This window comes from Rhinoraja longicauda, chromosome 13 (assembly GCF_053455715.1).
Source record: "Rhinoraja longicauda isolate Sanriku21f chromosome 13, sRhiLon1.1, whole genome shotgun sequence".
Taxonomy (NCBI): domain Eukaryota; kingdom Metazoa; phylum Chordata; class Chondrichthyes; order Rajiformes; family Arhynchobatidae; genus Rhinoraja; species Rhinoraja longicauda.
The window spans coordinates 17,521,923-17,534,343 of NC_135965.1; the positions used below are offsets into that span (position 1 = coordinate 17,521,923).

The 12,421-nt window shown below is 45.1% G+C and overlaps 1 protein-coding gene across 1 annotated transcript in view; it reads left to right on the forward strand.

Moving 5' to 3' along the window:
• Window positions 1–8,678, forward strand: part of LOC144599152 (carboxypeptidase B-like) — a 44,472-nt gene extending 35,794 nt beyond the window's left edge. Inside the window, exons 8-11 of the mRNA XM_078409887.1 lie at window positions 895–985; window positions 2,705–2,907; window positions 7,238–7,322; window positions 8,491–8,678. Coding sequence (XP_078266013.1) covers window positions 895–985; window positions 2,705–2,907; window positions 7,238–7,322; window positions 8,491–8,678 — 567 coding nt within the window. The remainder of the gene's footprint in view (window positions 1–894; window positions 986–2,704; window positions 2,908–7,237; window positions 7,323–8,490) is intronic.
• The last annotated feature ends 3,743 nt before the right edge of the window (window positions 8,679–12,421 follow it).

Consider the following 12,421-nt stretch of genomic DNA (forward strand, 5'->3'; position numbering starts at 1 on the left):
CTACTCTGGGACAGGGACTGTGCACCTACTCGATCTATTCCTTTCATGATTTTGTATGCTCCATAAGATCACCCCTCATCCTCCTGCACTCCAAGGAATAAAGTCCTATCCTGCTTAATTTTCCCTATAACTCAGGCCCTCGAATTCTGGCAACATCCTGGTAAATCTTCTCTGCACCCCTTGGCCTCGATGCAGGGAACGAGGGTTCCACTCCTCACCTAGAAACTAATGTGTACACACATTCAGACTCAACAAGAGACTGATGCAGAAATATATACGCACACACAGACACACAGACACAAACACGCACACACTCACACACGAACAGACGCACACACATTCATCTGGAGGCAGACACAAGGACAGACTCACAATTATCCGGAGAGAGATGTACCTTCATGCAGTCACACATTCATCAATGTACACACACTGAAACACACATACATGTATGCACACTCATCTCAATACTGCATAAGCATACTCACACATAATATACAACACTCAGCTAGCTACAGTGCAAACACATACCTGCGCACACGTCCAGGTACACATGCAAGCACATGCCCGCACACGCGTCCACACACATGCACACATATGTGCTTCAGTGTGCACATCAATGTGCTTTGCCCTTATCAGGTTACTTTCAGTTACCTGCACTGCATTTGGGTCAATTTCCACATCAAATCTTCACTGTTCATTAGAGCAAAGCCTGGGGAATTCCCAGTGGAATCAGATACCACTGACAGAGGCTACTCAGCCTTCGAGTCCATGCTAGCCCAGGGAAGGAGCTATCCATTGAGGCCCCCACTCGTTTGCCAATTCTTCCTCTTTCTGCATCATGGTGGACAGTGGGAGATCCGTCATCCTTAACCTCTGTCATTCATCTATCTGAAGAACCGCATGTGGAGAAAGACCCGATCGAGGAACGCCGGGAGCAATTGCCGAGGAGTTGACCCCAACAGAAACTGGGATGCGGGATGGTGCTGTAAGTAGTTTGCAAGCAGTTGTCCCGTGGTTTGAGTGGAAGGGTTGTGTGCAAAGGGATGAGATTGAGGGGTTTCCCTCAGCCACATACACACATACAACACATATATTTTCATTGACACAAAATGCTGGAGCAACTCAGCGGGTCAGGCAGCAGCATCTCTGGAGAAAGAGAATAGGTGACGTTTCAGGTCGGAACCATTCTTCAGACTGGAAGTAGAGGTGGAGGGGATAGGGGAGAAATAAACTAGAGGTGAGAAAAGGCCAGAACAAATCAGGGCTAGCAACAGATGACCTAAGGAAGGGTGGAGCCCAGAATGGACCATTGTTGGTTTGGGAAGGTGTGATAACAAGAGGGATACGAGGATGTGACCAGTGGAACTGATAGGACAAGGGTGGGCGATGGTGGAAGAGAGGGGAGGGGAGAGAATGCAGGAGTAGAGGCAGCTGGCAATGGTGGAACGATAGTAATCAGGGACTTTGAAAAGACGAGAATTAGAGACAGGGAGGGTTATGACTGGAATAGATCACTGAGATAAACAGGCCATGCTTATTTACAGTAAACGTGTATACATAGATAGAATAACTGTTTATATTAATACTTGTGAATGCAGTGGTTTACTAAGAAGGTTTACCTATAGCATCTAGAATCATCTTGTTTGAAGCATCGGATAATCGTTCCTCTCATCTTAGATGCTGACTGACCAATGTGTGCTCCTGGTACCTCCGGTGGGCTGCATTACAGAGCAGAGAGACACTGGGGTCCACACTCAAATAGAAAGACAAGCACACCCACTCACACACACACACACACACACACACACACACACACACACACACACATGCGCACATGGATGCGATCACAGTCAGCCACACATACACTCACAGACAGGCGCACAGTCTGACAGATAGACACACATACAACATACGCATACACTCAGACACACATACACTCACACACTCACAGATACACACACACACACACACGCGCATGCTAACAAACTCATAAACTCAGACACACACACACAGATACACTCACAGACAAACTCATACACATACATAGACAGACAAAAACATACACACATGCACACGCACACTCTCACAGCCACATGCATACAATTAGACACTTACACATACAGTATAAGCACACATACACATACACATAAACAGATGTACACACACTCACCGAATGCACACATGCCCACACAGACACATAGACTCAAACACCCACACGATGTACGGACACAGACAGACAGGCACACACACAAACAGACACAATGCACACACAAACTAACACACAAAAACATACACAAACACATACACACACACACACAAACTCACACATCAACACAAGCACATAGACTCTCCCGCTTGCTCACTCAAACACACACACTCTCACTCTCACACACACACGCACTCACTCGCACACACATGCACACACACACGCACACACACGCACACACACGCACACATGCACATGCACACACACACGCACACACACACACACACACACACACACACGCACACACACACACACACACACACACACACACACACACACGCACACACACACACACGCACACACACACACACGCACACATACACGCACACACACACGCACACACGCACACACGCACACACACACGCACACACGCACACACACACACACGCACACACACACACACACACAAACATCTTACTGTCCCATTGTGTCTGGCAGCTATCGGCGCCTCATCGAATCCCTGTTCTGAGACCTACTGTGGTCCTCAGGCAGAGTCTGAGAAGGAGGTCAAAGCTGTTGCAGACTTCATCCGTCTCCACAGGAAGAGCATCAAGGCCTATCTCACCATCCACTCCTACTCGCAGATGTGCCTCTTCCCGTACTCCTACACCTACGACTTGGCTGCAAATCACAATGAACTGGTGAGTATCTCAGTGCATCACCGACAGTGTCAGTTGTAGCAACATTTGCGACAAATCTAAATCCTCTATACGTTATTTGGTGAAGGGCTGTGCAGCAAATTCTCAGTTTGGAAAGTACCTCCCTTTTCACAGGGCTCTCCCCTCCCTCCACGTCCCTCACCCAGTTACCAAGGCACAAAAGGACACAGAGTGCTGGAGTAATCAGCGGGTCAGGCAGCATCTGTGGCGAACATGGATCGGTAACGTTTCAGGTTGGAACATGTTCTTTTGTGTAAACCAGCTTCTGCACTTCCTTGTTTCGACATTTTGATCCCGACCCGAAACGTCACCTATCCATGTTCTCCGGAGATGCTGCCTGACCCGCTGAGTTACTCCAGCACCCTGTGAAACGTCACCTATCCATGTTCTCCGGAGATGCTACCTGACCCACTGAGTCACTCCAGCATTTTGTGTCCTTTTGTGTAAACCAGCATCTGCAGTTCCTTGTTTGTACCAAGACACAAAATTCCTTCCTCTCTGTGGTGGAGTCAGATGCCTACACATTTTAGTTTTTAGTTTAATGAAACAGCACAAAAACAGGCCCTTCGGCCCACCGAGTCCACATAGTCTAGCGATCTCCGATTTAACACTATCCTACATATTAGGGACAATTTACAATTATACCGAGCCAATTAACCTACGTCTTTGGAGTGTGTGAGGAAAGTGGAACTCGCGGAAGAAAACCCGCGCAGGTCACAGGGAGAACGTACAAACTCCGTACAGACAGCACCGGTAGTCAGGATTGAACCCGAGTCTCTTGCGCTGTAAGGCAGCAACTCTACCACTGCGCCACCCTTGGATCTTGGATATCCCGCGTCTTGGGGCATCTGCACACACCAGCTGGGTGGTGGTGAGGGCCAGATTGTTCGTTGTCCACAACAAAGGAACAGGAGTGGGGAAGGACAGTGCTCTGAAACTCTCATGGCAAATAATTCATCTGATACCTCATTGGGGGATTAAAAAAACAATGAATAATTATCGAAGCATCCAGATTAGAAACATTCAAATGAGTACTTGGCCTCCACTGCACCCGTTTCCACTGGCTTTAGAGTTTAAAATTGGGGGGCACATTGTTGCAGTGACACAGCTGGTAGAGCTGCTGCCTCATAAATTGACAGATCCGGGTTCAATCCTGACCTCGGGTGCTGTCTATGTGGAGTTTGCATGTTCTCCCTGTGACTATGTGAGTCTCCTGCAGGTACTCTGGTTTCCTCCCACATTCGAAAGACATGTGCGTTTGCATGTTAATTGGCCTCTGTAAATTGTCCTCGATGTTTAAGGAATGGATGAGAAAGTGGGATAACAAGTTCACAAGTTATGGGAGTAGAATTAGTCTATTTGGCCCATCGAGTTTACTCCACCATTCAATCTTGGCTGATCTCTATCTCCTAATTCCATTTTTCTGCCTTCTCCCCATAACCTTTGACACCCGTTCTAATCAAGAATTTTTCTCTCTCTAGTTTAAAAATATCCACAGCCCTCTGTGGCAATGAGTTCCACAGATTTACTACCGTCTGACTAAAGAAGTTCCTCCTCACTTCCTTTCGAAAAGAGCGCGCTTAAATTCTGAGACTATGACCTCTGGTCCCAGACTTGCCACCAGTGGAAATATCCTTTCCACATCCACTCTATCTATGCCTTTCATTATTCTGTATCGTAGGACTAGTGTGAATGGGCGATCAATGGGTGGAAATAGACATCAAGTGCTGGAGTAACTCAGCGGATTAGGTAGCATCTCTGGAGAACAGATGACCAAGGAGGGGTAGAACCAACAATGGCTCATTGTTGGCTGGGGAAGAGGTGACAATGAAGGGATATGGCGATGCAAACAGTAGAACTAGTATATTGACTCGGGTGGGGGAGGGGGGAAGAAGGGAATGCAGGAGTTACTTGAAATTAGGGAAGTCAATGTTCATTCCGCTGGGTTGTAAGCTGCCCAAGCAAAATATCAGGTGCTGTTCCTCCAATTTCCGTGTGGCCTCAATCTCAATAGGCAGCGTGTATTCAGTGGGCTGAAGGGCTTGTTTCCATGCTGTATCTCTAAACTAAACTTACACAGTGGTGCAGCAGTAGAGTTGCTGCCTTACAGCACCAGAGACCTGGTTCGATCCTGACTAGTGTTGCTATCTGAAAGGAGTTTGTAAGTTCTCCCTGTGACCACGTGGGTTTTCTTTGGGTACTCCGGTTTTCTCCCACACGCCAAAGACGTGCAGGTTTGTAGGCTAATTGGCTTTGGTAAAATTGTAAATTGTCCGTAGAGTGTAGGATACTGTTGGTACACGGGGTGATCGCTGGCCGACGCAGATTTGGTAGGCCGAAAGACCTGTTTCCACTTTGTTCTCTAAAGTTCAAAACCCGATGTGACTTGATTTGACTTAACTTGTTTCTGAGGCAATGATTAGTGGATTATAAGAAAATAACTGCAGATGCTGGTACAAATTGATTTATTCACAAAATGCTGGTGTAACTCAGCAGGTCAGGCAGCATCTCGGGAGAGAAGGAATGGGTGACGTTTCGGGTCGAGACCCTTCTTCAGACTGATGTCGGGGGCGGGACAAAGGAAGGATATAGGTGGAGACAGGAAGATAGAGGGAGATCTGGGAAGGAGGAGGGGAAGGGAGGGACAGAGGAGCTATCTGAAGTTGGAGAAGTCGACGTTCATACCACCGGGCCGCAAACTGCCCAGGCGAAATATGAGGTGCTGCTCCTCCAATTTCCGGCGGGCCTCACTATGGCACTGGAGGAGGCCCATGACAGAGAGGTCAGACTGGGAATGGGAGGGGGAGTTAAAGTGCTGGGCCACCGGGAGATCAGTTGCGTTAATGCGGACCGAGCGCAGGTGTTCAGCGAAGCGATCGCCGAGCCTGCGTTTGGTTTCGCCGATATAAATAAGTTGACATCTATTAGTGGATTATTCTTGGTTGCACCATTGCATTTGATGCTACAGTTGGCCTTGGTGTCCCTGGATCTGCCGTATGGAGGTAGACACAAAATGCTGCAGTAACTCAGCAGGTGCCAGCTTACTCCAGTACTTTGTGCCTTTTTTTCCATCAGCATCTGCAGTTCCTTATATCTGCAGTGGGGATAGATCAAGCAGAGATCTCGTCCAATTCTTATCTTGATGAATTAATGCAATGCAGCGGACAGTCAAGTTTGACTGCAAAGGCCTCACTAATGGAGTTGCATGCAACCATGCTCTTGAATGATTTTAATACAGGGAAAGCCAATTTGATGCAGGTCACAAAGTGGTAGCTGTGATAATCCTTCAGCCTGGAAGGGGGAAATGGAGAAGGAAGCAGAAAGAATGAACAGTGGGTTAAATTGCAGGTGTTGTTAGGGATTCATAACGACCCACTGAACTGAAGTTTCATTTAAAGGTAGCACTTTCTAACCTTGCCTCCAACTGACAGCAATCCTCACTGGCTGCAATGTTGCCTGAACATACACCGATGAGCCAAAACATTATGACCACTGACAGGTGAAGTGAATAACATTGATGATCTTGTTAGGCAGCAAGTGGGATATGTTAGGCAGCAAGTGAACAGTCAGTTCTTGAAGTTGATGTGTTGGATGCAGGAGAAATGTGCAGGAGTAAAGACCTGAGCGACTTTGACAAGGGCCAAATTGTTATGGCCAGACGACTGGGTCAGAGCATCTCTGAAACGGCAAGGCTTGTGGGGTGCTCCCAGTCAGCAGTGGTGAGTACCTACCGACAGTGGTCCGAGGAGGGACAAGCCACAAACAGGGTGTTGGATGCCCAAGGCTCATCGATGCGGGAGGGCAACAAAGGCTATCCCGTCTGGTTCGAACCGACAGAAGGTCTACTGTGGCACAAGTCACAGAAAACTTTAATGGTGGTCACGGGAAGAATGTGTCACAATACACAGTGCATCGCACCCTGCTGCATATGGGGCTGCATATGGGTCAGAGTGCCCATGATGACATAATGTTTTGGCTCATCAGCGTATTTTAAAATCCCCTTCCTAATCTGAACATCAGACTACTCTGACTCTTCAGTGAAGTAGCATACACTTGGGATGATGTTATTCAGGCGAGACATTAACCAAAGCATCTTTCTGACTGATGCAGCCACTGTAAGTGATTGCACGAGTAATGGTTCCGTGTGCATCTCCGAGTTGGGGCAAAGCCGGGAATGTCCTTCATTAAAGGGGACTTTCGCTCATGACTGTCTTTAAAGAACAAAATGGAGTCTTTCCTCAGAGTCTGATTCTGATTATGGAGTGAATGACACCAAGCAACAAGCAGTTCCTCTTGCCGTTCTGTGTTTCAGAATCAGCTTGCCAAAGAAGCAACAAGCCGTCTGGAATCCCTCTACGGGACGCAGTACGTCTACGGGCCTGGAGCAACCACCATCTGTAAGATTTCTGTTTCTTCCAGTGTCTGATAAAACATTACCAACACTAGGGGAATTGAGAACCAGAGCGCATAGGTTTAAGGTGAAGGGTGAAAGATTTAATAGGAATCTGAGGGGTAACTGGGTAACTTTTTCATACAAAGGGTGGTTGATGTATGGAACAAGCTGCCAGAGGAGGTAGTTGAGGCTGGGTCTATCACAACGTTTAAGAAACAATCTAAAAGGTACATAGATAGGACAGGTTTAGGACAGGTACATGGATAGGACAGGTAGATATGGGCCAAACGCAGGCAGGTGGGACTACTGTCGATGGGACATGTTGGTCGGTGTGGGCAAGTTGGGCTGAGAGGCCTGTTTCCACGTTGTATGACTCTCTGACTCTCACTCTGTAACATTTGTTTCAAGTCAATAGCCAGGACCTCTTTTTTTTTTGTAAGTTGGATGAATGCACCATAAAAATATGGATGTCGATGTTGATGACGACACAAAGGTAATAAGGAAGTATGTGGTGGAGAGAATCTAAGGAGGATGTAAGGGGATGTAGAAAGGTTAACTGAATTGTGACATATTGGGCAAATAGAGTCTAATGTGGCCATATGAGATATTGTCCATTTTGGCAGTAAGTTTTAAACAAAAAGGACATTCTCTCAGTAGTGAGAGATTGCAGAGTACTGAGACACAGAGGGAACTATTGCGAGATTCGTAGAAGGCTAAGATGTAGATATAGAAAGAAACAAGGAAAGCTAGCAGAATCTTATTGATACTAACGGGTGTGAAGAAGGGTACCAATCCCAAATGACGTCTATCCTTTCCCTCCGCAGGTGCTATCTGGACCCCTGAGTTCCTCCAGCACTTTGTGGTTTGTTAAAGATCCCAACTTCTGCAATTCCTTGTGACTTTGACTCTTACGGATCATTTTTAGGAGAATTAGATACAAGAACAGGCTTCAATTGTTTGGGGTATTCAAAAGACCATATCTGAACCATTGAGAGTCATAAAGTAATACAGAATGGAAATTGGTCCTTCCGCCCATCAATGTGGCTCCAACCATCTAACACCTATTGTAACACATTTTATTTTCCTTGATTTCCGATAAACTTCAACCATATTCTACCACTGAATGATATTCTACCTCAATGATGATCCTTTAATGCAATCTTTGTTTACAGATCCAGCTGCAGGTGGTTCAGATGACTGGGCCTATGATATGGGCATTAAGTACTCCTTCACCTTCGAGCTCCGTGACACTGGTAGACATGGCTTCTTGTTACCTGAATCTAAAATCAAGCCTACCTGTGAAGAAACAATGTTGGCCATTAAATACATTGCTAACTACGTCACCAACAATTTGTATTGAGAACAACTTGTCAGTGAATAAAGGAATTTGACAATCTGCCATCTATTATCATTGCTGCAGGCACGGTCGACGTTACTGTTATAGTTCTGGTCACCACATTGCAGGAGAGGTGTGATAAGGGGTGCAGAGAAAATGTACAAGGATATTGCCAGCAATGGAACTGGAGTTTTGAGGAGAAGTTGGATAGTGGATTTATAGAGGCTAAGAGCAAAAAACAAAGAAATAGCCCCTTAGTCCATCATGTCCATGCTGACCTCTTTCCCCATCTGTACTAATCTCACAGGCCCTTCGGCCCACCGAGTCCACACTAACCAGCGATCCCCCCCATATACACTGCGCCACTGTACTAGTATGAAGTACAGCCAAAACTACAATAATACATTATATAACTATTTGGAAAACCCCACTTATGTTGTAATCTGATTTACCAAGTGCTGATTCCCACATCATCTTTAACAAAGGGATCCCAACTCCTGTGGTCTCTACAACATACCGGGCCCAGATCCCGTATTCCTATTAACAGACAGGGATTCCGGTTCTCACAGCCCCCCTAATGACTGGGACCCTAGTTCCCTTACTCTCTCGAAACTCACCTGTTTCTGTTTCCTGCCCTCCTTTGAAACTTGCCAACTTTAAATATTCTACCGTGGGACATCGGAGAGATCTGAATTAAAGGTGTACAAAATAAGGCACAGGGTGATAAATAAGGCACAAAGAAAATCTGCTAATTAATCGGCATCAAAGTCTTGAGCATGCCGCATGACCAGAGAGTCACTGTATCATCTGAAGAAATAGTTACACCTCAGCCAAAATTTGGCCAACACCCAACACACACCCACCACTGCCTCTCCACCCAGAGTGTGAGTAAAACTCAGCCCAAACCTCCTCCCATATTTAGTGCTGCCTCACAGCACCAGAGACCCTGGTTCGATCGTGATTTCAGGTGCTGGCTGTATGGAGTTTATACATTCTCCCTGTGACCATGCAGGTCTCCACTGGGTACTCCGGTTTCCTCCCGCATCCCAAAGACATGCAGGTCTATAGGTTAATTGCCCCTCCATAAAACTACTCTTAGTGTGCAGGGAGTGGGGAAGTGGGATAACATAGAACTTGTGTAAACGAGTGATCGATAGTCAGCATGGTCTCAGTGGGGCAAAGGACCTGTTTACATGCTGTAGCTCTAAACTAAACTAAGCTAAGCAAACCAGTAAAGGATCTGCTTTAAACCATGTGGTTTAAAATAGCACCTTTAATCTTATTTAATTTTAATCTTCACTATTATCAATAGATTTCCGGATTTTAAGGGAATTGCGAAATATAGGGGCACTGCAGCAATATTTCGCAGAGATGGAGAATCAGAATTGAAGAGACATATTATCTACTCTAGCTCATAATTATTACATCCACATGACATTTTATAATCCCTTCTTGTCTTAACAATTTTATAGAACTCAGCACAATATTACATTCACACAGTGTGACAGTAACCCATCAGATACGGCTTTAAATCCCTCATTTTAGGCGAGAGCTGCCCAGTTTGAAGCATTTTGTTTCTAATAAAGCATTAAACTGAGTTCCCGTCTACCCTTTGAGGTGGTTGTCACGGAATTTCATTGTGCCATAGCAAAGGACAGCAGGCGTCCTGGCCAATAATTTGACTCTTAACCCCCCAAATTGTTATCAGCATTTATCAAATCTTTCATCCTTACTCTTTTGAGGATAAAAGGAAATATAAGCCTCCAACTTAACCCAGAGAACAATTTAAATTTAGCATTTTAATAGAATTCATAACAACAGTGTCAAAGTTATCTTTCCACAGCATACTCATTCATTTGGACTTTTGCCAAAGGCCATTTCCTTCATCCCTAAATATCATCCCTTTTATCACAAAAACCATCTTCCTCCTGTCATTTCTGGCTTAACAATTTGGTTCCGTGCCAGTTCCCATTGTCATATATATAGTCATAGAGTTACACAGCACAGGAACAGGTCTTTCAATCTACCGTGCCCACGCTTGTCCAAATTGTTCTTTAGTTTAGTTTAGTTCAGTTTACAGGGACAGCATGGAAACAGGCCCTTCAGCCCACCGAGTCCCAAGCCAACCACCGATTAGCCTAACCTGATGTTATCCTAATTTTTCATCCATTCCCTATCCATTGGTGGCAATTTTATTTCTTACGCAGGCAAATTAACGTACTGACCCGCACATCTTCAGGATATCAGAGGAAACCTACGCGGTCACAGGGAGAATGTGCAAACACCACACAAGGCAGCATCCGAGGTCAGGATTGAACCTGGGTGTCCGCTGCTGTGGGGCACGCTGTTCCACACTGTATCTCTAAAAGTCAAAAAAACTTGAACAAGGCAATGAAGGAAAATTGGTGTCCGTGTGGTGGGTAACTGATGGAGCCCACAATTGCCTGATGGATGTAGCCTGATGGTTGTAGGGAAGAAGCTGCTCCGCGGAGAACTTGGACTTTACAGTTTTCAGGGTCCTATACTTTTCAACCTGATGGCAAGAGTGAAATGAGAGTGTGGTGTGGGATTGGTGTCTGTGTGGTGGGTGACTGATGGAGCCCACAATTTAACGCAGTAGAGCGGATTAAAGGAATCAATCATTCATGCAAAAAAATGGGTACAAGTCTGCTTTACCTAATTTCTATTCTTTCACAAAACCTTCTGTAGTAGTGCAAGATCAAGAGTCAAAAGTCAAGAGTGTTTTATTGCCATATGTCCATTTGTAACATTTTATATATACATATACATTCACCAAACTTTGTTGTTTAGGGTGGTGTTTATGGAGTACTGTGTTTACATATTGTTCCATTTCAGGACATATGGCAATAAATCACTCTTCACACACACACACACGCATACATATATACATATATATATGTATATGTATATATTTATTTATTTATATATATATAAAACAATATATATATATATATATATATATATATATATATATATATATATATATATATATATATATATATATATATACAAAAACAATGCCCCAAGTCTATGTAGTTCAAAGTTTATTTGGAGGTTGTCATGTTTAATACTGTAGCCTGATGGTTGTTGGGAAGAAACTATACCTGAACTTGGACATTACAGTTTTCAGGGTCCTATACTTTCAAGTTGATGGCAAGAGTGAAATAAGAAAGTGGTGTGGGTCTCAGATGATGCTGGCTGCCTTTTTTAAGGAGCAACCCCTGTAGATCCCTTGGATGGTGGGAAGGTCGGTACCCTTGATGGACTGGGCAGAGTTCACCACTTTGTGAAACCCTCTTCATTTCTGGGCATTCAAGTTGTTGAACCAGGCCCTGATGTAAGCAGTGATGTAACCAGTGATGCAATATGCTCTTCACTGTACACCTGTAGATGTTCAGGAGGGTGTTCATCTACATAAAGAATCTCCTCAATTTCTGAGGAAGTAGAGGCAGTGAGGGTGTTTCTTCATGATTGCGTCAATGTGCTTGGTCCTGGACAGATCTTCAGAGATAGGCATGCCCAGGAATTTAATGTTTCTGACACTCTCCACCTCTGTCCTATCAATGAAGATAGGCATAAAGTGCTGGAGTAACTCATTGGGTCAGGCAACATCTCTGGAGAAAATGGGCCCCTTTTCAGACTCTACCTGAAAAGGCACCCGTCCTTTTTCTCCAGAGATGCTGCTTGACCTGCTGAGTTACTTCAGCACTTTGTGTCTATCTTCGGTATAAACCTAGCATCTGTAG